Here is a 27,088-nt window from a genome sequence, read left to right on the forward strand (position 1 = left end):
CATATTCCTACCTGTCCCTCTATTTCCCTACCACCTACCTATACTGTGGGCAATTTATAATGGCCAATTTACCTACCAACCTGCAAGTCTTTTGGCAGGAAACCGGAGCACCTGGAGAAAACCCACGCAGACACAGGGAGAACTTGCAAACTCCACACAGGCTGTGCCCAGAATTGAACCCAGGTCGCTGGAGCTGTGAGGCTGCGGTGCTAACCACTGCACCACTGTGCCGCCCCTTGTATTTGCATAGCACCTATAAAGTATTAAAACATCCCAAAGTGCTTCACAAGAGCGTTATGAAGCAAAATTTAACACCGAGCTGCATAAGGTAATATTAGGGCAGATGGCCAAATACGGTCAACGAGGTAGGTTTTATGGAGTATCTCACAGGAGGAAAGAGGGGTGAAGAGGTTTAGGGAAGGAGTTCCAGAGCTTAGGGCTTAGGCAACTGAAAACATGGCCATCAATGGTAGAGCAATTAAAATCGGAGATCTCAAGAGGCAGAATTGGAGGACTACAGATATCTAGATGAATTGTGGAGCTGAAGGAGATTACAGAGATAGAGAGTTTTGAGGCTATGCAGGGATTTGAAAACAAGGATGACAATTTTAAAATCAAGATGTAGCTTAATGGAGAACCAATATAGGTCAGTGAGCACAGGGGTGATGGGTGAAGGGGGCTTGGTATGAGTCAGAACAGAGATAACAGAGTTTTGGATGACCTCAAGTTTACAGAGGGTAGAATTTGGGAGGCCAGCCAGGTGTACTTTGGAATAGTTAAGTCTAGAAGTAACAAAGGAATGGATGAGGGCTTCAGCAACAGATGAGCTGAGGCAGGGGCAGAGTTGGCTGATGTTATGTAGGTGGGTGGTCTTAGTGATAGTGCAGATATGTGGTTGGAAGATCATCTCAGGGCCAAATATGACACCAAAGTTGCAAACAGTTTGGTTCAGTCTCAGACAGTTGCCAGGGAGAGGGATCGACTTGGTAGCTAGGGAACAAAGTTTGTAGCGGGGACCGAAGACAATGGCTTTGGTCTCCCTAATATTTACTTACAAAGGGAAAATTTATGAGACTATGGTGAAAGAGCAGGGGACTGGGCCTAATTGGATAGCTTTTTCAAAGAGCTAGAACAGGCATGATGGGCCAAGTGACCTACTTCTGTGTTGTACAATTCCAAGTGTTACATCCCCTTAAGGTGAAGTCAACTTGCTAATTTGGTTGGATTTTCGCCTTTATTACAGTTTGTGGGTTTGAACTCAGAATCTAGGTGGACATGACAGTACAGTACTGAGGAATAGTTGCATTGTTAGAGGCTGTTTTCTCGTAGAGGGTTGTCATAAACGGTAGCAGATTTGCGTAGAGACCAGTTACTTGTGGAGACCTACAGATATCACTGGGATGGTTCCAGAATCTCGGGAAATTTGGAAGATCACAACCAGTGCATCCACTACTCTGTAGCCACCTCTTTTATAGCCCTAGGATCTTGGCCATCAGGTCCAGGGGATTTGCCGTATTTAGTTCCATTAATTTCTCCAGTACTTTTTCTTTATTACCATTAGTTACTTCAAGTTCCTGTAAGATTTAGGTTCGGGAGTCACAGATACCAAAGAAGGGGGTCGAGCTGATAATGTAATGTTAAAATAGTTTATAGTTTGTTAAGAAGCAACAGTTTAAAAATAATGTACATTAAGTAGCAGTTTAAATATGATGCATAAGTTAAATAGACAGAAAAGACATGCGACCGTAACAGATTGAACGGATTACCAATCCCAGATCACAGAGTGACCAGAACGGTGTTGGCAGTCTCCCTTAGGGATGAGGCAGGCGAGGTGTAGGTGTTCTCTTCAGTCCTCAGTCTTCTGGGGCTAGCCAAAGTGTCAGGCCGAAGCCTAACACTCAGCCCGAAGCTGAGCTTCGGGAAGCGCTCCCTCAGTCTGAAGAAGTCTGACTATTTCCCTCCCGTGCACCGGCTTATATACTTTATTCCTAGGAGTTGGTAGTTCACCCTATGTCAATCACTTGTTCGAACCCTTCTAACCAATGAATACAGGACAGGTACCCGAGGTGTCGGAATCGTCACCTCCCCCTTGTCCATCACTTCAGCTCGTGGTCATCTTTCAGTTTCGTACTGGAGGCCATATATCAGCTTTCATTAGACACTTGTACAGATAAGAGGGTAAACAAGGTGCTAGAAGACTCCATCATATCAGCTTAGGAATGTCTATGGTGTCTAGTGGCTTCTATATGACCCCTTTGGGAATGTCATTCTCTTCTCCCCCTATGTGTTTACACCAGTGATGACCTTGGTGTTAGGAACTGTTTCTCTGTCCCTTTTGAGAAAGGAAAACAGCTCATCTGTGGGTTTATTTCATATTATGCCCACTGTTTCTATAAGAATTCTATATTACTCTGTGAAGTATTATTTCTTAAAGGGGTCCCATTTCTTACAGCTCCCCACCCCCCCACCTCGCTTTGAGAAGGATAAACGTAAAAACTTTTCCAGTAAAATATGATCACTATCGACTTAATTCTAAATTATTGGCATGTCATAAATACATATGGTTCAAACAAAAGATCATGCATGGATTTAAAAGATACTCCAGCTCTCCATTTACTTGTACCTATCTTGTGAATACTTCTTACTATATACTAGATCTAGCCCTCAATTATTTTAATCCAGACTCCATATCCCTCTTTATGTTAAATGTCCAACAATTTTACTCCGTTTGACAGGTACCATTCTATCCTGATTATTTTAAAGTCAGTTTCTCTATGGAGTATGTGTTAATGTCTTGATATTTAAAATGTTGTCTCACTTTGCTGGCCACATTAACCATCTCATGTTGTCCTGTTGTCAAGTAGGTGAGCATTACTGGAACCCGTTCTTCAGTGCAGGTTCATTATGCATTGCTACATGTTTGTTACTTCACATGTAACACATCACATTTGCACACTTACAGCAGTGTCCCAGTATCATGTCACACATTCTTGACTCTCCAGTGATCTTATCAAAAGATCAAGGGTGGTGTGGAGGTGTCTATCTGAAGACCTTTCCTTATCTCTCCCTGCATGGTTCCAATGTCTTGGGTAGTGGGCAGACTATCAAACACAGTTCTCTTTTTAAAACAAACTCATAGGCAAGGATACAAATATCTACAAGAGAAAGCTGTCAAGTACAATTCTTAACCACACTTCCCTAACTCTTTCAATTCCTATTTGGTAGTGTGATTTTTCTATTTCTAAGTCTTACTCTCAATCACTTACTCTCATCCAGTTTTACACATCCCATTAATTACCATTTTATCTCATTCATGAGCCCTGGAGGCATTTTACAGTCCAATGCAATATTCTCATAATATCTTTAGAACTAAAATCATACATTCCCCAGTGGTGCCAGCTATTAACACGTTTGTTTGTTCTTTATTTTAGATGAACCTTTATGCTTTAAAATTTTTTGAAATTATCCCAAATTCAAATAACAGTGCTGTTGGGCTGACAGGTTTTGTCAATGTTCAATTAATTTCTTCCCAAAAGAAACTTTGCTTTTTTATATACTACGAACCACCTCGACTGCTTTTCCATCAGTTTTTTCATTGAATGAAAATTTGATTATTTATTTAGAGATACAGCACTGAAACAGGCCCTTCGGCCCACCTAGTCTGTGCCAACCAACAACCACCCATTTATACTAATCCTACATTAATCCCATATTCCCTACCACATCCCCACCATTCTCCTACAGCAATTTACAATGGCCAATTTACCGATCAACCTGCAAGTCTTTGGCTGCGGGAGGAAACTGGAGCACCCGGCGAAAACCCGGCGGTCACAGGGAGAACTTGCAAACTCCGCACAGGCAGTACCCAGAATTGAACCCGGGTCGCTGGAGCTGTGAGGCTGCGGTGCTAACCACTGCGCCACTGTGCCGCCCTTAAATATCAGGTAAATTTTCTGTTTTAAGTGCTTGAAATAGCTACTCATATCAATTTATTTTATCTAATTCAAATCTCAGAAATAATTATGCCCAGGCTTGGTCGAATTGCATTAAAGACAGAAGTGCTTGCAACCAGTTTAGAGATAACTTCTAGATCACTCCTTCTCAAGCACTTTGTCTTGGAAGATAACAAGTGGCCTGAATGGGTTAAGGCCAGTTTATGAAAGGAATAGCCTTTAGTCCAAATTTGATGTGTGGCGATAAGTTCGTAAATAGTTCGTGGCATCAGTACTCATGTGGTCCTGGAAACCATTGTCACCTGTTAAAAAAAAACACAAAGAATCCATTGTGGTTCTGCCACACAGCCCAATGAGTTAATTTGTCCAAACATACCTATCAATTTAGAAACTTAAAATGTAATAATGTCCAATATATAAATTTACACTCAGCAATACAAAGGTTGTGTGGCAAATTTAATGAAAAAATAAGCTGTCAGAGAAAGGGTTAACTTCTCTGCTTGTGAGCAGAGCAAATCATTCCCAGATGCATCACTTTACCTAACTTTTAAAAAAAACTTTCTCAATGGAAAAGGAACCAAACTCCAAACCTAACTCCAATTCAAACAGATTTTTCCAATTCTTTTTGGTTTACTTAGGGATTGAAACAACAAAAATCATTAGTAACATTATCAACTTCAAAGGAAAACATCTCCATCAGGAAAGACAACATTTTAGATTAAACTCCAATTGTTTCCAAACTTTTTAACACCTTTTTGTGAGAGGTTTCTAACCCAATAGACAAGAACCAAAACAAAAGGAAAATTTAAACTGCAAAATTCAATTGCAGTTTTTAAACTCTGGTCCAATTAAAGCAGTGTTTTAAAACTTCAAATTGGATTTCTGCCAGACATCTTCAAGCCTTCAATGCTGAGGCTTATCTCTTACTAAGGAACTACAGTGCTTTCTCACAGTTACAAAATCAAATTTAAAAATAAAAATTAAACACCACACCAGCATCTTTAACTTAAAATGTAATTCAGATTTAATATTTTTCCAATTCTGGATGCGCAATCTTAGATGGAAATAAACAGACTCACATTCACACTTGCATACTTTCACGCAACTTAGAAATACTGCTTCAAAACTGAAACATGTCTTAAGTTTCTCACAAAAGGGTTAAACAACTTTTAGTTCTGTGCAGAGAACAGTGAAGTTCACACATATTTTTCTGACAGCAGATAATACCTGGACCACAGTGATTCCCACTTCTGACACCATTTTTCAAGATTTAGGTTCAGGAGACACAGATACCCAAAGAAGGGGGTCAAGCTCATAATGTGATTTTAAAATAGTTTATAGTTTGTTAAGAAGCAATAGTTTAAATATTATGTATATTAAGCAGCAGTTTAAATATGATGATGCATAAGCTAAATAGATAGAAAAGACATGCGACCCGTAAAAGATTGAACGGGTTACCCATCCCAGATCATACAGTAGGGCAGAACAGTGTTGGCAGTCTTCCCGACAGATGAGGCAGGCGGGGTGTAGGTGGCCGTGTCTTTGGTTCTCAGTCTTCTTGAGCTAAACAAATGTTAGGCAGAAGCCTAACACTCAGCCGAAGCAGAGCTTTGGGAGGCTCTCCTTCTGTCCGAAGATGACTATTTCCCTCCCACACACCTGTTTATATACTTTATTTCTAGAGGTTGGTATTTCACCCTATGTCAATCTCTTGTTTGAACCCTTCGAAACAATGGAAAGAGGACAGGTACCAGAGGTGTCGGGGCATCACCTCCCCCTTGTCCATCACTTCAGCTCGTGGTCATCTTCCAGTTTACTTCATACTGGAGGCCAAATATCAGCTTTCATTAGACATGTACAGATAATAGGGTAAACAAGGCACTGGAAGACTCCATTGTATCAGCTTAGGAATGTCTATGGTGTCTAGTGGCTTCTATATAACCCCTTTGGGAATGTTATGTTCTTCTCCCCCTAACTAGTTTACGCCAGTGATGACCTAGGTATTAGGAAGTGCTTCTCTGCCCCTATTGAGAAAGAAAGGAAAACAACTCGTCTGTGTGTCTGCTTCATGTTATGCCTACTGTTTCTATAAGAATTCTATTACTCTGAACATTATTTCTTAAAGGGGTCCCATTTCTTACATTCCTCATTCTCATTAGACCCTTGGTTTCCCACCATTTCTGAGGTGTTTTTTGTGTCTTCTATTGTGAAGACACACAAAATATTTGTTTAACGTCTCTGCCCTTTCCACATTCCTCATTATAATTTCTCCTGTCTCATCTTTTAAGGAACCCACATTGATTTTTGCTACTCCTTTTCACATACTTTAGAAGCTCTTACAATGATTTTTTACATTACTTGCTAGTTTATTCTCATTCTATTTTCTCCCTGTATCCTTTTTTTTGTTATCCTTTACTGGTTTCTAAAACTCTCCGAAAGCTTAATCTCACTGCTGTTCTTAGCAATATTATAATCTTTTAGTTAGTCACAGATGGATCAATTTTCATTGAGAATTATGAAATATTTCTTCAAATATTTGCCATTGCTTATCTAAGTCATACCTTTTAATCTAATTTCCCATTTTTTTTTTTCATTCGTTGAACTGAGTGGCTCGCTAGGCCATTTCAGAGGGCAGTTAAAAGTCAACCACATTGCTTTGGGTCTGGAGTCACATGTAGGCCAGACCAGGTAAGACAGCAGATTTCCTTCCCAAAAGGACATTAGTGAACCGGATGGGTTTTTACAACAAACAACAAAGGTTTCATGGTCACCATTAGACTAGATTTTAATTCCAGATTTATTAATTGAATTCAAATTTCACCATCTGCCATGGTGGGATTCGAACCCATGTGCCCAGAGCATTAGCTTGGAGCTCTGGGTTACTAGTCTAGTGACATTACCACTATGCTACTGGCTCCCCATTTGTAATGCACCCAAGATAGATGAATGAATGGAACAAATAGACATAAATGGGTTTTATTTAATAGCCATTATAGAGACATGGTTGCATGGTGACCAAGGTTGGGAACTAAATATTAACCGTAAATAAAGTCAATTACAAAGGTAATACTCTAGTTTCAGACTTGTGTACATCACTGTCAAACTCTGTGTGAAATTCTATCATGTTATGATCACTCTTCCTCAGAGGATCCCTTACTATGAGATTACTAATTAACCAAGACATGATCTAAAGTTGCCTCATCCCTGTTTGGTTCCACAATGTGTTGTTCTTGTAAACTGTCACAAATGCATTCCATGTACTTGTACTCCAAACTACTTTTGTTAATTTGATTTGTCCCACCTATATAAAGATTAAACTCGCCCACGATTTATTGCATTGCCTTTGTTACAAGCTCTGATTATTTCTTGATAAACACTTATCCAACAGTATAGCAGTATTGTTAGGTTGCCTATAAACTACTCCCAGTGTTTTCTGCCTCTTTTTTATTTCTTACCTCTACTCAAGACTGATTCTACTTCCTACTCTTCTGAGCCAAGTTCCTTCCTCACACTGTTCTTATATCATCCTTTATTATCAGGGTTACCCCACTCCCCAACCGCCTCACCCCACATCCTGAATCTCCAAAGCCTTTTCACCAGCTATAAGGCAAAAGTCAGAAGAGTGACAGAATACTCTCCACTTGCCTGGATGAGTACAGCTTCAACAACACTGAAGAAGCTTGACACCATCGAGCACAAAGCAGCTTGCTTGATTGGCACCCTATCCACTACTTTAAACATTCACTCTGTCCACCACTAGGGCATTGTGGCTGCAGTGTGTACCATCTACAAGATGCACTGCTGTAACTCGCCAAAATTTCTTCAACAGCACTTCCCAAACCTGTAACATCTACCACCTAGAAGTGGGCACACGGGACATCACCTCCAAATAACACACCATCTTGACTTGGAAATATACGGTCATTCTTTCAACGTCGCTGGGTCAAAACCCTGGAACTCTCTAACAGCACTGTGGGTGTACCTAAACTACATGGACTGCAACTGTTCAAGAAGACAGCTTATCACCACCTTCTCAAGTGCTATTAGGGATGGGCAGTAAGAACGGTCACCGGATTTCAAGTAATTAGTTGTATGAAGTGCTTTGAGATATTTTGCCATAAGTTGCCATAGAAATGCAAGTATTATTATGCATAGTGTGGTTGGATATACATTAATACAAATCATCAGATTATCAAACAGAACCTGCAATGCCTTTTGGGCATTGCCTGTGGAACCAGACCTGCATTGACTATATGTAGCTGTATAGACAGGATTTTAGAAGCATAGAGTTATACAGCACAGATACAGGCCTTTCGGCCCATCGTGTCTGTGCCAGCCATCAAGCACCTATCTATTCTAATCCAGCACTTGGCCCGTAGCCTTGTATTCTATGGTGCTTCAAGTACTCATCTAAATACTTCTTAAATGTTGTGAGGGTTCCTGCCTCTACCACCCCTTCAGACAGTGCGTTCCAGATTCCAACCACCCTGTTCCAGATTCCAACCACCCTCTGGGTGAAATTCTTTTCCTCAAATCCCCTCTAAACCTCCTGCCCCTTACCTTAAATCTATGCCCCCTGGTTATTGATCCCTCTACTAAGGGAATTTTCTTTATTGTCCCATCCTCCTCTTTTCTACCCTTTCCCCCATTCCTCTTCTTTCCTGAAGTGGTAATCATAGAGTCATAATGGCACAGGAGGCTATTTGATCTAAAGTCCATGCCAGCTCTGTAGAGCAATCCATCAGTCCCATTCCCTGCCTCTATCCCCGTAGCCCTGTAAGTTTATTTCCCTCAAGTGCCCAACTAATTTTGTTTTGAAATCATTAATCATGTCCGCTTCTACCACCCTCGTAAGCGGCAAGTTCCAGGTCATTACCATTCGCTGTGTAAAAAAGTTCTTCCTCATATCCCTTCTGCATCTCTTGCCCAAAACCTTAAATCTGTGTCCCCTAGTCCTTATACCATCAGCTAATGGGAATAGCTTTTCTTTGGTTACCCTATCGAAACCTGTTGGAATCTTGTCCACTTCCATCAAATCCCCCCTGCTCCAAGGAGAACTACTCAGTTCAGGCAGCATCCGTAGAGAAACAGTTAATGTTTCAGGTCATCGACCTTTCGTCAGCACTTTGATGCTGTCAGACCTGCTGAGTATTGCCAGCATTTTCTGTTTTATATTTCAGATTTCCAGCATCTGCAGCATTTTCCTTTTGTCTAGATATTAAAGATATCAAGGCATGTGGGAATAGTGTGGGAAAATGGCGTTGAGGTTGATCAGCCATGATCCAGTTGAATGGCAGAGCAGGCTCAAGGGGCTGAATGGCCTATTCCTGCTCCTATTTCCTATGTTTTGATGGGAACCCTGTTTTTTTCCCCCTTTTCCTTAGTGCCAGGGACCAATTGTAGTGTGTGTGCTATTGATTCATTACTAAGGACTGAGTAATCAAATCTGGGTCTTTCCTGCTCTGTATCCTTACTGGGCAGCACACTTTTCCATGAGCTCCCCTTTACAGTTAAGGTTCATGCACCAAATGAGAAAGCAGACAGGAATCTGTTCCCATGGTATTACTAAAGCTACTCTGCATCTACCTGCTTAGGGTGAGCATGAGTGCATTGACTTCTCCTGTGATTTTTACTCCCATGACACGGTACAGTAATTTGTCTTTACTCGCTGCTTCCTCATAATGAGCATTATCCATGGAAGAATTGCAGCTGTGCACCTGCATCACACCACTCCACTGCACAGCATATTCAAATACTGTCACCAGGATTGATCCCATGCGTAGAGCTAACACCTGTTACACAAAGACCATTGTTTAATTTTGTGAAAACCATACGGTGTGTAATAGTGTGAATTGTACTCTAGAACCCATGTAGTAAATGTGTGAACTAGCAAACCTCTCTAAGTGTAAAAAGATTCCATGTTATCGTTCTGAGTGTTATCAGAACTATTATTCCACTGGAGAACCATCATCACTACTTAGCACACTTGTCTCTCAAACTAGAGAAATTTTCCAATCCTGTTAGAAAATTGTCATGGAACTCTAGTACATGACTGAAGCTATCAAATAATGAGAGGATTAGTCTAGCTTCACAGTATAATCTCTCCTTATAGAAACATAAACTTTAAGTAGCTATAAACATATAGATACATAAAATTTCAACCAGAGAGTTCAAGGTGAAATAGATAGTATCCTACCAGGATTAACTCAAAAAAGCCCACCCTCTTCAGATTGTGAAATGAGCTAACATCTTTCAGGTGCCTTTGGATATGCATTAAACTTTCTGTTTAATGAAGGGACATTATAAAGTCTACCCGTTGCTCTAACACAGCCAAATTTGGACTAGTAGCCCACAGGCATTTATGTACATTCCACAGAATAGAGAGAGTCAGGTTGAAATTTCTCAAATCAGAGCTACATTTTAAAAAAAATATTCATTTGTGGGGTGTGGGCGTCACCAGCTAGGCCAGCATTTATTGCCCATCCCTAACTGCCCTTGAACTGAGTGGTTTGCTAGGCCATTTCAGAGGGCAATTAAGAGTCAACCACATTGCCGTGGGTCTCGAGTCAAAATGTAGGCCAGACCAGATAAGGATGGCATATTTCCTTCCCTAAAAGGACATTAGTGAACCAGATGGGATTTTACAACAATCTACAATGGTTTCATGCTCATCAGTAGACTAGTTTTTTTTTTAAATTCCAGATTTATTAATTGAATTCAAATTTCATCATCTGCTACAGTGGGATTCAAACCCATGTCCCCAGAGCATTAGCCTGGGCTGTGGATTACTAATCAATGACATTACCACTATGCCACTAGCACCTCTCATGCCTCTCTGAGCTCAGCTTGTCAATGTGACCCACCTCTTGCTCTCTAGACCCTATTCCCACTAAAGTGCTGACCATTTTGACTTAAACACACGACTGCTACCAACTGAACTGCAGCTGACACTGGTTAGGTAAGAGTGAAACTGTTTGAAGGTCATTTGATAAGGTGCCACATCAAAGGTTATTTCAGAAAATAAAAGCTCATGGTGTAGGGGGTAACATATTGGCATGGATAGAAGATTGGTTAGCGAATAGGAAACAGAGAGTAGGCAGAAATGGGTAATTTTCTGGTTGGCAAGATGTAATGAGTGGTGCGCCACAGGGATCTGTGCTGGGGCCTCAACGTTTTACAATTTATATAAATGACTTAGATGAAGGGACCAAGGTATGGTTGTTAAATTTGCTGATGATAGGTAGGAAAGGAACTTGTGAAGAGGACATAAGGGGGCTACAAAGGGATATAGATAGGTTAAATGAGTGGGCAAAGACCTGGCAAATTGAAGTATAATGTGGGAAAGTGTGAAATTGTCCACTTTGGCAGGAAGAATAAAAAAGCATAATATCTAAATGGCGAGAGATTGCAGAGCTCTGAGATGCAGAGGGATCTGGGTGTCCAAGTGCATGAATCGCAAAAAGTTAGTATGCAGGTACAGCACGTAATTAGGAAAGCTAATAGAATGTTATCATTTATTGCGAGGGGAATTGAATACAAAAGTAGGGAGGTTATGCTTCAGCTATACAATGCATTGGAGAGACCACATCTGGAATACTGTGTACAGTACTGGTCTCCTTATTTGAGGATGTAAATGTGTTGGAGGCAGTACAGAGAAGGTTTACTAGACTAATACCTGGAATGGGTGGGCTGTCTTGCGAGGAAAGATTGGACAGGCTAGGCTTGTATCCACTGGAGTTTAGAAGAGTAAGAGGCGACTTGATTGAAACATAAGATCCTGAGGGGTCTTGATAGGGTGGATGTGGAAAGGATGTTTCCCCTTGTGGGAGAATCTAGAACTAGGGGTCACTGTCTAAAAATAAGGGATCGCCCATTTAAGACGGAGATAAGGAAAAAAATTTTCTCTCAGAGGGTTGAGAGTCTTTGGAATTCTCTTCCTCAAAAGGCAGTGGAAGCAGATTTTTAAGGTAGAGGTAGATAGATTCTTGATAAGCAAGGGGGTGGGAGGTTAACGGGGGTAGGTGAAAATATGGAGTAATCAGTTCAGCCATCAACTTATTGAATGGTGGAGCAGGCTCGAAGGGCCGAGTGGCCTACTCCTGCTCCTAATTCATATGTTCGTACGTAAGGTCATCCCACGGAGCTGGACTTTGTCTGCTCGGTGTGCATATTGGGATTTGGACACACATGGTCCAGGAAAAGCATAGGAAATGTGCATACGAAATCCTAATTTGTACCTCACTAAAGGACCTCCAAGCTTGGCCTTTGATTTCATAAAATTAACCCTAATTTTGGCATACAGTGACAAATGGCAATGAAATCACAAGATTTGACTAGCAATATTGATGGGATTTATTTTGCTGTATCATAGCGTTCATATTATAGTGGCAAACTCCATGTCTTCTTTAGTGGACAGTGAAAGCCAGCATCTTGAAAAACTTATATTCTGATTCTAATTAAATTTATTTATTTGGGCGATGCAGTGGTTAGCACTGCAGCCTCACAGCTACAGGGACCCGGGTTTGATTCTGGGTACTGCCTGTACGGAGTTTGCAAGTTCTCCCTGTGACGTGTGGGTTTTCGCCGGGTGTTCCGGTTTCCTCCCACAGCCAAAGACTTGCAGGTTGATAGGTAAATTGGCCATTGTAAATTGCCCCTAGTGTAGGTAGGTGGTAGGGAATATGGGATTACTAAGGATTTTGTTGACTCCTTCATAACAAGAGTATAGCAGACTGTGTACTGTACACTGTAAATGATTCTTCTACCGAGAAAGATATTTGACTTCAAAAGTTCTAAAGGGTTATAGAACCATAGAGGAATTACAGCACAGAAGGAGGCCATTCAGCCCATCGTGTCTGCGCTGAGTGAAAAATCTAGCCGCCCAATCTAATCCCTCCTTCCAGCACCTGGTCCGCAGCCTTGCAGGTTACAGCGCTTCAGGTGCATGTTCAGTTACCTTTTAAAAGCGTTGAGGGTTTCTGCCTCCACTGCTGTTCCTGGCAGTGAATTCCAGACACCCATCACCCTCTGGTGAAAAAGTTTTTCACATGTTCCCTCTAATCCTTCTACCAATCACCTTAAATCTGTGCCCCCTGGTAACTGACCTCTCCACTAAGGAACCAGGTCCTTCCTGTCTACTCTATCTAGGCCACTCATAATTTTGTACATCTCAATTAAATCACCCCTTAGCCTCCTCTGTTCTAAGGAAAACAATCCTAGCCTATCCAATCTTTCCTCATAGTTGCAACTTTCAAGCCCTGGCAACATTCCTGTAAATCTCCTCTGTACTCTCTCCAGAGCAATTATGTCCTTCCTGTAATGTGGTGACCACAATTGTATGCAGTACTCCAGCTGTGGCCTAACCAACATTTTATACAGTTCCAGCATTACATCCCTGCTTTTGTATTCCATACCTTGGCCAATAAAGGAAAGCATTCCATATGCCTTCTTCACCACTCTATCTACCTATCTTGCCACCTTCAGGTGGACATGCACTCCAAGTCTCTCACTTCTTCTACTCCTCTCAATATCCTCCCGTTTATTGTGTATTCCCTCGCTTTATTTGCTCTCCCCAAATGCATTACCTCACATTTCTCCGGATTGAATTCCATTAGCCACTTTCCCGCCCACTCAACCAAACCATTGATATCATTCTGGAGTCTACAGCTATCCTCTTCACTATCAACTACATGGCCAATTTTTGTGTCATCAGCAAATTTCTCAAACATGCCTCCCATATTTAAGTGCAAATCATTAATATATACCATAAACAGCAAGGGACCCAACCCAGAGACCTGTAGAACACCACTTTCCATTCAAAAACATCCATTGACTACTACCCTTTGTTTCCTGTCCCTGAGCCAATTTTGGATCCAACCTGCCACATTCCCCTGAATCCCATGGGCTTTCATTTTCTGACCAGTCTGCCGTGCAGGACCTTGTCAAATGCCTTATTAAAATCCACGCAGACAACATCCACTGCACTACGCTCATCAATCCTCCTTGTTACTTCCTCAAAAAACTCAATCAAGTTAGTAAGACACGACCTTCCCTTAATAAATCTATGCTGACTATCCCTGATTAATTCATGCCTTTCTAAGTGGCAGTTTATCCTGTCTCACAATTGATTCTCAATTTACCCACCAAGGTCAGACTGACCCCCGGCCTATAATTATTTAGCCTATCCCCCACACCCTTTTTAAACAATGGTACAATGTTCGCAGACCTCCAATCCTCTGGCACCTCACCCGCATTCAGTGAGGATTTGATGATGATCCTCAACACATCCGCTATTTCCTCCCCGGCTTCCTTTAACAACCTGGGATGTAATCCATCCGGCCCTGGCGATTTATCCACTTTCAAGGATGTCAGACCCTCTAGTACTTCCTCTCTCATTATGCTATCGTATCTAATATTTCACACTCCTCCTCTTACTACAATTTCTGCATCATTCCTCTCCTTTGTGAAGACAGAGACAAAAAACTCATTAAGAACCCTGCCCACATCTGCTGCATCCACACAAGTTCCCTTGTACATCTCTGATAGGCCCTACCCTTTCCTTAGTTATCCTCTTGCTCTTGATGTACTGTTAAACATCTTTGGGTTTTCCTTGATTTTACCTGCCAATAATTTTTCATGTCCTCTCTTTGCTTTTCTAATTTCCTTTTTTACTTCATCCCTGCACTCTCTATACTCCTCTAGGCTTTCTAAAGTATTAAGATTTTTGTGACCGTCATGAGCTTTCCTTTTCTGCTTTAACTTACTTTGTATGTTTCTAGATAATCAAGGGGCTCTAGATTTGGCCATACCACCCTTTATCTTTGTGGGGACATACCTACACTGTGTCTGTGGAATCTCACTTTTGAATGCCTCCCACTGGCTTGCCAATGATTTTCCTTCAAGTAGCTGCATCCAATCCACTTTCACCAGATCACCACTCAGTTTTGTAAAATTTGCCTTCCCCCAAATGTAGAACTTTTACTCCTGTTTTATCTTTGCCCTTTTCCATGACTATGCTGAAACTAACTGTATTGTGGTCACTATCTCCAAAGTATCTCCACTGCTACTTCATTCACTTGCCCAGCTTTATTACCGAAGACTAAATCTAGAATTGCGCCCCCACTTGTTGGGCTTGTTATGTGCTGGCTAAGAAAGTTCTCTTGAATGCAGTTCAAGAATTTTGTGTCCTTTGTGCCCTTCACACTGTTTGTATCCCAGTTCATACTGGGGTAGTTGAAATCCCCAACTATTACTGCCCTATAGTTTTTGCATTCAGAAGTTTGCCTACATATTTGTTCTTCTATCTCCCTCTCACTATTTAGGGATCTATAGTACACTCCTAGTAGTGTGGCTGCCCCTTTTTTTCCTGAGCTCAACCCATATGGCTTCATTTGATGATTCATTGAGCACATCATCCCTCCTCACAGCTGTCATTGATTCCTTAACCAATAATGCTACACTCCCCTCTCTATCCCACCTGAAAACTCTATATCCAGAGATGTTGAGCTGCCATTCTTGCCCCTCTTTAAGCCAAGTTTCCGTTATAGCAATGATATCATGTTGCCATGTGTCTCTGTACCCTCAGCTCATAGGCTTTGTTATACTCCTTGCATTTAAATAATTACATCTTAACACTGCCAAACTCCTGTACTGCACAACTTTGACCTTTGCTTCTTCTTTCAGAGTCACTCGCTAATTTTTTGCATTCCGTTCCCTGCCCTGAAATTGTCCTATCTGAAACTGCCCTCAGGTTCCCATCCCCCTGCCAAACTAGCTTAAACATCCCCAACTACACTAGCAAACCTTCCTACGAGGATACTTTGATTAAGAATTTTAAAAGATGATTCAAATAAAACAGTAGGATCATAATGTGTGTGTTGACTTATGGACTCTAGTTGAATCTAGATTTTCCTGTGATGTACAAGAACACTTCTTGCTTGATTTTGGCAGTTATCATTTTCACCCACAATGATCCCAGTATTTGCTATTTTTCTTGATTACAGCCTATCATTCACATCTGCATTCAAAGGTAAACTGATCTTCACATAACTTACAATCTTTTCATCCCTGAATCTTCATGTTCCTGGTAAGGATTAGGAGCTCAAGTACAAATGTGCAGAGGACTGTGAATTACTACATTTTGAGGACTTAGCAATACCAAAGAATTCAGGGCATTTATTTCCTTCATTCCAGAATGGTTTTTTGATCCACTGACAAACTGCATCTAATGTACTTGTTGGTAGATCCAACAACTTTCTCGCGGTCTGGAGTAAATTGCACCCTTTGTCTGAATAAAATCCATAACACGAAATAGGGATTACCAAACGAAAAAGACCAAGGTGCATCTAGTTTGCCTATCATCCTGGTAGTCACATGATAATGCTAATCAAATTGTTAACTAATTACAGCAATCAATCTATTAGCCTACAACAGACCCAGACATGACATGAGGAAAAACCCCAGTAGTGGAGTCCAAAGTCACCTGTTCCTTCCAAGCATGCTGCACTTACCTCGTCATATCTCAAATTACTCATATATACATATTCCAAAATATTATTTTCAACACAATGTTGGTATTGAACTTTTATTTATAAAATATTTACCGATTAGCCACATGGAATAATTACCCATTTGTGAAGAATAGCAGTTCGAGTTACTTTTTCTCAACTTGTGGAGCAATGTTTTCTTTCACATTGCTCTTTGGGATTTTTATCAAGTAGTTTTTAAAAATGAAAACTACTGTTATGAAGCATAGAGTTAACATTGGTCTATTGTATCGAAACCAGCACCATTAACAGAGAAATGCGACAGCGAGAATACAACTGATCTGAAGCAAAGAATCTACTCCAATGTTGATGAATGCTAACTGTACTACATCCTCACTCATAGGAACCTTCGCATATGCACCCAGATACTAAAAATAAAATAAGATTAGAATTACTTTTGAGCCAAGTGTTTTTAAAAATTTCTCAGGCTGATAACGCCTGCATTTATTGTCAATCCCTAGTTTCCCTGATAAGGTGGAGGTGAATCACCTTCTTGAACCACTGTGGTCTGTGTGGTGAAAGTGCTCCCACAATGCTTTTAGGTAGGATTTGTTATCATTTAAACAAGCACATTAGTCACTAGTAAGCATGGGGCTTTTCAAAATTATGTATGCTTTAATTCAGTTGAAACTAGACGCAATGTGTTTCACTCATCTACTTTGACATTTCCCCAGCCCCAAGTCAATTACATAAAAATCTTATCCAGTATTCTCATTCTCCTGAATTACATCTTCTCTATAGACCTATTTCCCCTCCTCTATTTTGTTTTTTATATGTTCATAAACTAAACTTACAAGATTCCAGTTAAATCCACATGATTACATTACCAGGACACAATTCCTCTTCTGCCTTTGCAGATCTTTCATTTTGTTGCAGTCACATTACTCATAATCTGTGACCTTTCACTGACTTTTATCTGGAGTATTATTTATGAATACCAACATTCACAATCTGACCACTGACGAAACAGGATTATATATACCTCCCAGCAGCAGCCAATTTGCCTGTAAACAGAAGGGAGATGAACAGTAACGAAATCTTATTTGGTAATATCAAGGGATGAATGCTTCCCAGGACAACATCTGAAGCATTGAAAGACACTACTGAATTTCTTATGCCGTTACAAATAAATTTGTTAAAGCAGTTACTTTTAACTACATAAAAACAAATAGTTCTGATTGTGCATTTTACATCTTTATAAAATAATTTCTCTCCACTGTGACAGAATCAGCATTATGTAAACAAGGAAGCTATAAAACGGTGTCCCTGCCCCTCGTCTTCAGCGTTTAACAGCGCACTTTATCACTGTCAATCCAAATACAACAATTTAAGAGATGACATTCTAGTCGAGTACCAGAATAGGAAATGCACTGCCCGAGTGTACTAGAGGTAGATTCAACCGTGACTTTCAAAAGGACAACTGGATAAAGAAAAAAAAAAATGCAGGGCTAGTGAAACTAACTCAGTTGCTCTTGCAGAAAGCCGGCACAGACACGACGAGCCGAAAGGCCTCCTTCTGTACTGTAACCATTCTAAGTGGCCATCATCTTGATACATGTCGAATTTATCTAAAGGTGGTTACGTTTAAGATTAGCAACTGCGAGAAGTCAAGGCATTGCTCTCAAGTGATTTTGTTCTTTTAACTTGAGCTGAACAGAGTTTAATACTACAGTTTTATATAAGGTGCAGAGAACTCATAGAAATAACAGGAAGGCTCCAAATACTCTAACCACCCGGATATGTGATAAATTTAACAATGTATCAAAGCCTGTTAAAAGCAGATCCTCAACTCAATAGGCTTTAACATGTATATACACACGGTAAATAAAAACAGAAATATACACAATAATCCAGCGTATATACTGGTTTATAACTATTGAAGGATGCCGTGTACATTTAAAGGGGTGGAACGGAGATTGAGATACAAACGTAAACAATATTGACAATTAAGGAACACATTAACTCTGCTCGACGCCTGCAAAGTAACAGCACTTTTTCCGGTCAAAAATAACTAGCTAAATGTCCAGCACTCGTGGGAACCAACTATACTATTCTACCCGCACATTTAGAGATACGGGAGTCTAACTTCTAACGGAAACAGTTGCAATTTATCGGCTGTTGAGCGTGAGCCATTTAGCAGTAAAAACTCAACTAGTCCTCAGTGAAATAATTAACTTCTGAACACAGTCCAACTCTGCAAACCCAGTGCGCCGCCATTTTGAAGCTTTGACGACAACAAATAGGCTGTGCGCGTTGCATGACGGTATTTGTAGTTCCTCTCGCCGCTCCCTTTCTTTTTGTCAGTGGGATGCAGAACTCGAGAGAACTACAACGCTGCCGGATGTTCGCGCACCTCCGTTATCGCTCTGCACTCCTTTAACCTCGCCTCCACAGTGCACAAACTACACCTCCCGACCACCAGCGCGCCATTCGGCGCCTGCGCTGTCATTTTTAACGGCGCCTCTGGAGGCGAAAGTGTCAGGTGTAGCTGACACGGCGCACCCTGGGAGTCGTAGTATTTCCACGTCGGCTTGCTGCCTGTCTTCTAACGTCCAACATCGAGGCTGCGAACGCCAACTCCCAGCCTGCCTCGGGTTTGGTAGGCAGCCATGGCGGCGGGCTGTTTTGCGGAATTGCAGGACCCCCCCTCTGGCGGGTAATTGCTCGGCCGCTCGGTTTTCATTGTCTGTGAGGGAAGACACAGAGAGAGAAAAAGAGAAAAAAATTTGAAAAAAAATTAAAATTCGATTCGTTTTTTTTTCGAAAAAACTCTATAAATTTAGCAAAAAAAAAACGGGAGCCGATGGAGAGAAACGAACCGAACTCCTGCCAAAACCCCCGGCCCTTTGAGAGAAAAAAAGCAGGCGAGAGACGGTGATGAGGAGATTAAAATCTCACCTCCCCCCTCACAGGCTGGCAGGATTGTTATAGGAGAGCGGCGGAAAAAAAAACACCCTCTCCGGTGAAGCGAGCGGCACCGAGCTCCGGCTTGCCGAGCGAGTACCGAGCTTTGATCTCGGCGAAGCCTTTTCCTCCTCTTCCTGCCCCCAAGCTCCGCTTTAATTCCCGTCGTGGCCGGCGATGGCTCGGGCTCCGGCGCCCGACTCTCCGGAGATGAGAAAGAAGAGACTGTAGAGAAAAAAAAATCCTATAAAATAAGGATTGATTTATCACGGGAGTTCTCTCGCTTACCTCTGTTTTTATTATTTATTTGGGTAGTATTTTTTGTGAGAGAGGGATTATTATGGCTAAAACTCCGAGTAAAAGCGGCGGTTTGAGGACTGGCAGGAGTTTCCTGGATGAGCTGCGGCACTTTCACAGGAGTAAAGGGTAAAAAATATATTCAGCAGAAAATAAATACAACTTTTAATCAGCGGAGGAGGGGGGGAAACATGAATTAACCGTTTAACAATACAAGGGGAGGGATGAGGTGTGTGGTGGTTTTATTCAGCGGCCTTCAAAGGCTTTCTCTTGTCACTCGGTGCAGAACAGCCACCAAAGGCGACAGGGAATGAGGGTTATTTTTTGTGAAGGGTGAAATATATTCACTTAAACTTTTTTTTGTATAAATAGCGAGGGGAGTTGAACAGCAGAGAGGCTTGAGCATTAACGGCCGTTTCTCGCCGCCTTTCACCACCATGTGCCAACAGTAATTATGGGCAAGGAAGTATTTTCCTTCAATTTTCATTTCCACTCTTTTTGAAACAAATCATTAGAAATGCAATTTTTACATTCTCTTGCCCAGTTGCTGTAATTATCTGTCAGGTTGAATATGGGGGGAGGGGGGTGGGCTTCTCCATCACTATGTGGGAAGGAAGTTGAACTTTAAAAATACCTTTCCATGTTTATTTCCATTTTTAAAATCTGTTTACTTGGTTCACCTTAAATTCAGAGCTATATTAGACAATTGAAGTTTTTTTTTTGAATGACTGGATTTGACACCAGAATATGAGACTACATCATTCAGTATTTACAACAAAAAATAAAACATTTTTATATCCTCCTGTTTTATAACTCATTTTGACCCAAACTTTGGTAATGCGTTTGTGTTTAAAAATACTAACTCCCTTTTAATAAATTACTTAAAATTACCTTTAAAATTGTGTGTAGCTGAGACTTTTTTCTTAATGTTTTAGGACATCCTTTAGAAAGATCCCAATAATCGGAGGGAGAGAGTTGAATTTGAGTGCTTTATACAGCAGAGTCACTTCACTCGGGGGATTCGCCAAGGTAATATATTTATGCAATAATAAAAATACTAGATAATGCCTTTTTAAATTAAAGGCTATATTTGATGCCCCACCAATTAAAATGTACCCTGTTTCTTTACAGAACTCGTATGTGCGTTTTGTTTACTGTTGGCACTGATTTTTTTATTTGTTTCAAGGAAAATAAAACATTGGTATTAGTTTTAATGTTTTTTACAATTCACTTCCATTGTTGACAGAAACTCGAGTCAGGACCCTTCCAGTCTCTGAGACAGCCCTGTATATGGCTGGAGAAGGGGACTCACAGGTTTACCGAACATTTTCAGTTTAATAATCTGGTAGATTACCCCCAATAATAATTTATATATATAATTTTTGAAATGTATGGAAACAATCTTAATTTTGTATAGGTAAAGGTTTGGTTTCTATGAGCTGGACTAAATCCGTCAATCCTAATATATATATTTTTTTAAAATTAAAAAATTGTTGAACGTTACCTTTAAAAGCAGCAGTTGGGCCTTTTTAGAAGATATATCATAGGATTGTTTGAAAGATTATCAGTTTTTGCGAAACGGGACCGATTTGTGGGAGCCCTTTAAGGCCTGCCCCATCTCCCAGTCAAGAGTGAGGGAGCGAGTGAATGAAACTGAAAATTAGCGACTGTGTAACATCTATAATGTGAGCGAGAGGGAGAGCAGTGCAGCGACGATCCTGAAGAGTCTGCACTTCAACCGTTTGCTGCAGTTAAACTGCTCTTAAAGGGTATAGATCGCGGGTATTTAACAAAAATTGAGTTGTTAGGCTTCATGCCCAGCTAGGCCTTGTAGAGGCCTTAATCGAACTAAACTGAAATAAGAATCTGCTAAAGGTATTTGGGACTATTGAAAAGGATTTTCTTCGCATTTTAGAATTTGGTTAACAATTTTTGTAGACCATATGTTGAATATTTGCATCATTGAAAATTGAATAGCAAAGTGTTACTCATATATTGAAAAATATCAGTTGTTAAACTAGGTTCACTAATACATTTTCTTTCCTCGCGTACCCTATCACAGGGATGCCACAAATTTAATTTATTTGGTGCTGTAATTGCTATAAAACTGCATGACCTCTCCCCAAATTCTTGTATCAAACTTGGCGGGGGTGGGGCGGGTGCGTGGGAGTGGAAAAGGGAAATTAGATTTTTTAAAATTAACTGAATTGGGAGTGGGTAACTTAGCATTCGCTTGAACAAACTAAAATCACTTGCCTTTTCTTGCTGCAATTTTTCTTGCATCGGTTGCAGTGATATCTGCAGTTTGTACATGAAACTAAAGCAAAACTTCCATGGATGAGGTGATTTTGTTACTAGAAATGGAGAGAAAAATTCTTGAAAGTTCTTGACGGGTTGTGGGCTGAAGGAGATTAGAACTATGGAAGGATTTAAACAAGGATAAGAATTTTAAATTTGAGGTTTTGGTGGTCCAGGAGCCCACATAGGTCAGCAAACACGGGGTAATGAATGAGTGGGACTTGATGTGAATCAGGATATGGGCAGCAGAATTTTGGGTGAGCTCAAATTTATAGATATAGATGGTATGCCGGCTAGGAGAACATTGAAATGGTTGAGTGTAGAAGTAACTGACGACAACAACTTGCATTTATGTAGCACCTTTAACATAGTAAAACATTCCAAGGATCGTCACAGGCAACAAAATTTGACACTGAGTCAGATAATGGGATATTGGGGCAGATGAAAAGAAGTAAGTTTTAAGGAGAGTCATAAAGGAGGTAGAGAGGAGGGAATTTGAGCTTGGGGGATTTGACAGCTGAAGGCATGGGCACCAAACAAAAGTATGGATAAGGGTTTCAGCTGCAGATGAGCTGAGGCAGAGAAGACAGACAAAGGTTGGAGGTGCGCAGCCTTTGTGATTGAAGGCAGTCGGGTTGGAATCTCAACTCGAGGTCACATGGGATGCCTAAATTGCAAACTATTTGGTTCAGCCTGAGACAATTGCCAGGGAGGGCGATGGAATCAGTGACAAAAGAATGGAGTTTGTGGCAGGGGCTGAAATCAATGGCTTTCTTTTTCCCAATATTTAATTACAGGAAATTTCAGCTCATCCCGAACAGACAGGCTGACAGCACAAGAAGGTGGCAGGGTCGAGAGAGATAGTGATGAGGTAGTGCTGTTGTCATAAGCCTGACTTTGTCTTGGGATAATGTTGCCGAGGGGTATGAAAGGAGGGGACCTAGGATAGATCCTTGGGGGACTTCAGAGGTAATGGCGCCAAACACATTAACTATAATATTAGGTCAAAGCAGATATAGTGCAATTAACTTATTCCAAATGAATAAAAAGGCCCTGTAGCGAAGGAGGCTGAGAGGGGACATGGTAGAGGTATATAAAATTGAGAGGCATAGATAGGGTAGATAGCCAGAGTCTGTTTTCCATGGTCGGGGTGACTAAAACTAGAGGGCATAGATTTAAGGTGAGAGGAAGGAGGTTTAAAGGGGATCATAGGGGTAAATTTTTCATACAAAGAATATTGGGTATCTGGAATGAGCTGCCTGAGGAGGTGGTGGAGGCAGGAACAGTAGCGACATTTAAGAGGCATCTGGACAGGTACTTGAATGAGCAAGGCATAGAGGGATGTGGAATTAATGCAGGCAGGTGGGATTAGTATAGATAGGCATTATGGCCGGCATGGACACGGTGGGCCGAAGGGCCTGGTTCTATGCTGTACGACTCTATGACTCTATATTCCCAAGTTCTGCGCTGTAAGGAAATCATATTTACTTAATCTTTTGTTTTCAGGGCGTGTATAACTTGGTAATATATAACTTGGGTATGTATGATTTAATGCAGCATTCAAGGAAAGTACTTGATCTGTATGTACTATTTCTATGGGCAAAGCCATTGATAACTGGAATACGACTTGAAGCCATGAACTTGTGCTAGTGTCTGGAGCTATGTATTAGACATGCGAACATACGAATTAGGAGCAGGAGTAGGCCACTCAGCCCCTCGAGCCTGCTCCGCCATTCAATAAGTTCATGGCTGATCTGATTGTAACCTCGACTCCATATTCCTTCCTACTTTTCACTCCCTTGCTTATCACGAATCTAGCTACCTCTGCCTTAAAAATATTTAAAGACTCTTCCACTGCCTTTTGAGGCAGACCCTCTGAGAAAGAAATTCTCCTCATCTGTCTTAAATGGGTGACCCCTTATTTTTAAATAGTGACCCCTAGTTCTAGATTCTCCCACAAGGGGAAACATCCTTTCCACCTTGTCAAGACCCCTCAATCAAGTCACCTCTTACTCTTCTGAACTCCAGCAGATACAAGCATAGCATGTCCAACCTTTCCTCATAAGACAACCCGTCCATTCCAGGTATTAGTCTAGTAAAATAAAATCAAAATACTGCATATTCTGGAAATCTGAAATAAAAACCGAACATGCTGCAAATACTCAGCAGGTCAGGCAGCATCTGTGGAGAGAGAGAAGCAGAGTTAAAATTTCAGGTCTGTGACCTTTCATTAGAACCCCATTTCAGACCTGAAACGTTAACTCTGTTTCTCTCTTGACAGATGCTGCCTGACCTGCTGAGTATTTCCAGCACTTTGTTTTTATTATTCTAGTAAACCTTCTCTGAACTGCTTCCAACGCATTTACATTCTTCCTTAAATAAGGAGACCAGTACTGTACACAGTACTCCAGATGTGGTCTCACCAATGCCCTGTATAACTAAAGCATAACCTCCTTACCTTTGTTGATCAATCAGCCATCTCAACGTGTATTATTTGTTTGTGTTCTTGAAACATTTTTTCTAGAAATTTTCTTATTTATCCTGTGGGATCCGCTTTGGCCATTTTTGATACATTTATAATTCTGATGTGTCCCATGGCAGATACCTAAATAAAAAATGTTAAGTTTGATCCAAATTTTTGTGGTACAAATACAGAATTGGTGAAAGTTCATATTTTTATTAATAGAGTCGGGTGGGCAAAGGGCTAGAACTGTTTAGAAGGGAATGTGTTAACAGTATTACAGTGGGACCCTATTGAGTTGGCTATCATCAACTTGTTTTGCAATTTAAGAGAAAAAAAAATGTCCTTTCTTCAGTTTTCCAACTGACTTTGTTCACATTCCCAGTTTAAATTTCTGGTTGCACAAAGCAAACATCCAAGCTCTCACTTGAAACTTCTGTACATTTAAGAGTATTTTTTAAAAAAAATCTCCCTTCCTCTCATTTTCTTAGCATGCTGACTGACATGTTGTGGTTCCCTGGGCATTGGCAGCCCTTGGTTAATTTGCCCAAGCAACTATTCTTTATGGATGAGCTTGGGTTGAGACTGTGAGGAATGGAACCGAATCTGATTCTGTCCTCGCTTGATGTCTGCAAAGGCATACTTCCCAGCAGACATAGTTGTGCAGCAATCAGGTGTGGTCCATCTAATTTATGCCCCCTATCCCGTCAAGGGCCATTGTGGTCCACTGTTGTGTTCTCACTATTGTCCTAGCTGATTCAGCTAAGCTAGCGCAAATCTCGCTCTTCCCCCAGGCATTGAATTTACCAGTCAAGCCATTGGGCAAGACAACTTGAGATTTATTTACCAGTTGTTTTGAGGAGGTGACATTCCAGGTGGATCATTCAAAGCCCTATGAAGTTGTGTACATAGACTTCCAAAAAAGTATTAGCCTAGTAGACTATCTCAGTGCAGTGGGGGTTCAAGCAAGTTCTTATCTTTGGTGATTTCAACCTCCATCTCAACTCACCATGCTCTTTTTTTCTCTCTCTCGAGTTCACTACCCTCCTACTTACTCTTAATCTTTCCCTTCATGTATAATGCCCTACCCATATTTAGGGCCACCCCTTCTCCTTGATACTTCCATCACAGATAAGGCCATCTCTGACTTTCTTCTTTGAGTCAATCTTTACCAACATTCCCCTTCCTGCACTCCCCTCAAAATCTGTTTCCTTCTGTCCCTCTCTTCCACTGGAAATAACACTCACTCAAGTCATTTACAGCTGCGCTTTCATATTTATTTCTGTAGTTGCTGATCTTATGATCATACCCTCACCTCCACATTTGATGCCCTGGTCCCCATTAAAACCATTACTGTCTCTCACCCTGGTCACTTAAGTCCAAGGGGTACAGACCTGAACTTGTATGATGGACAATTGGTTTAGGCATTCATTGCCAGATCTGGCTGGACCACATAAGGCACCATCGGATCCTGCTATCCTCTGCCAAAACTGTTCACTATTCCTGGATCATCCTGGGAGGCAAGGATAACCCCTGACTTCTCTTTACTACAGCAGTTATTCTAAACCCTTTCCTCTGCTTCTTCCTCGCTCACCTCCAACTAGTGCGAGGAGCTCGTGGATGATTTTGTCATAAGATTGAGGCCATCCATTCAGTTGCTTCCCTCGCTTCCCCTAGCTCACCGGACCAAACTTTCTCTAAGGCTCCCCCGCCATCTTTCTCTAGTTTCTCTCCTATCTCCCCTCAAAGCTCATCTTGTTCACAAAACCCATCTCCTCCCTCAACTCTATTCCTATTAAACTTGTAACTATCCAATTTCCAATAAAATAAAAGCAAAATACTGCGGGTGCTGGAAATCTGAAATAAAAACAGAAAGTGCCTGAAATACTCAGTAGGTCAGGCAGCATCTGTGTAGAGAGAAACAGAGTTAACATTTCAGGTCTGTGACCTTTCATCAGAACAGATTGGAGAAGCTTGAACTTTTGAGCCTTAAAAGTAAGTGGATGAGAGTGGACCTTAGTGAGGTGTTGAAGGTGGTAAACATAGGGAAGAGTTAGATTTGGAATATTTCAAGATAAAATGTGAGAGCTGAGCAATGAGATACCAGTTCAAATTAGTTAAAGGCGAATTTAGAATGGATGTCAGGAACTTAATACTTACAGAAGCAGTGATAACACCTGCAGTGGACTTCCAGGTACAGTAGTGGAGGCAAAAACCCTACAATTAAAGAAGCAGTTGGGCACTGCATTGGGTGGAGCTATACAGTATTTTTGAATGGATGACTTAAATGGGTCAATGGCTTTTCTCAACTAACTAGTGATCTCGTAGTGCCTCATTTTAATTAAAATGTCTGAGTGAATTGCGAGGGTATACCTCAGGCCAAGTTTGCAGAAGATCAGAGAAATTTGAAAGAGGAGCTTGAGAGGGAAGGGACCTCTCTATATGTTTATATATAAGGTAAACACAAAATATTACTTCCAAGTTAAGCCAAGAAAGTATGGTAAGACAACATATACATGTCAATTAATGGTAAATAAATTCAAATTGATATTAGGAAGAACCTGTTTATTCATAGAGGGGTAAATGTTCGAAATCTGTGGAGGCAAAAGCATTAGGGATTCTTAAAAATC

General features: G+C 40.9%; 1 protein-coding gene and 1 long non-coding RNA gene across 2 annotated transcripts in view; one reads left to right on the forward strand and one right to left on the reverse strand.

Moving 5' to 3' along the window:
• Positions 1-16,566: 16,566 nt before the first annotated feature.
• On the reverse strand, positions 16,567-21,330 carry LOC137383796 (uncharacterized). Its single transcript, XR_010977464.1, has 3 exons — positions 21,204-21,330; positions 19,397-19,627; positions 16,567-19,184 (listed from the first exon to the last, which is right to left on the reverse strand). It is a non-coding gene; the product is annotated as an uncharacterized lncRNA (long non-coding RNA).
• LOC137383793 (AT-rich interactive domain-containing protein 2-like) overlaps positions 19,156-27,088 on the forward strand; it is a 312,689-nt gene continuing 304,756 nt past the window's right edge. Inside the window, exons 1-2 of the mRNA XM_068057005.1 lie at positions 19,156-19,828; positions 20,635-20,728. Of these exons, the coding sequence (XP_067913106.1) occupies positions 19,743-19,828; positions 20,635-20,728 (180 nt within the window). The 5' untranslated portion in view covers positions 19,156-19,742. The remainder of the gene's footprint in view (positions 19,829-20,634; positions 20,729-27,088) is intronic.

Source organism: Heterodontus francisci, chromosome 25 (genome assembly GCF_036365525.1).
Source record: "Heterodontus francisci isolate sHetFra1 chromosome 25, sHetFra1.hap1, whole genome shotgun sequence".
Classification (NCBI taxonomy): domain Eukaryota; kingdom Metazoa; phylum Chordata; class Chondrichthyes; order Heterodontiformes; family Heterodontidae; genus Heterodontus; species Heterodontus francisci.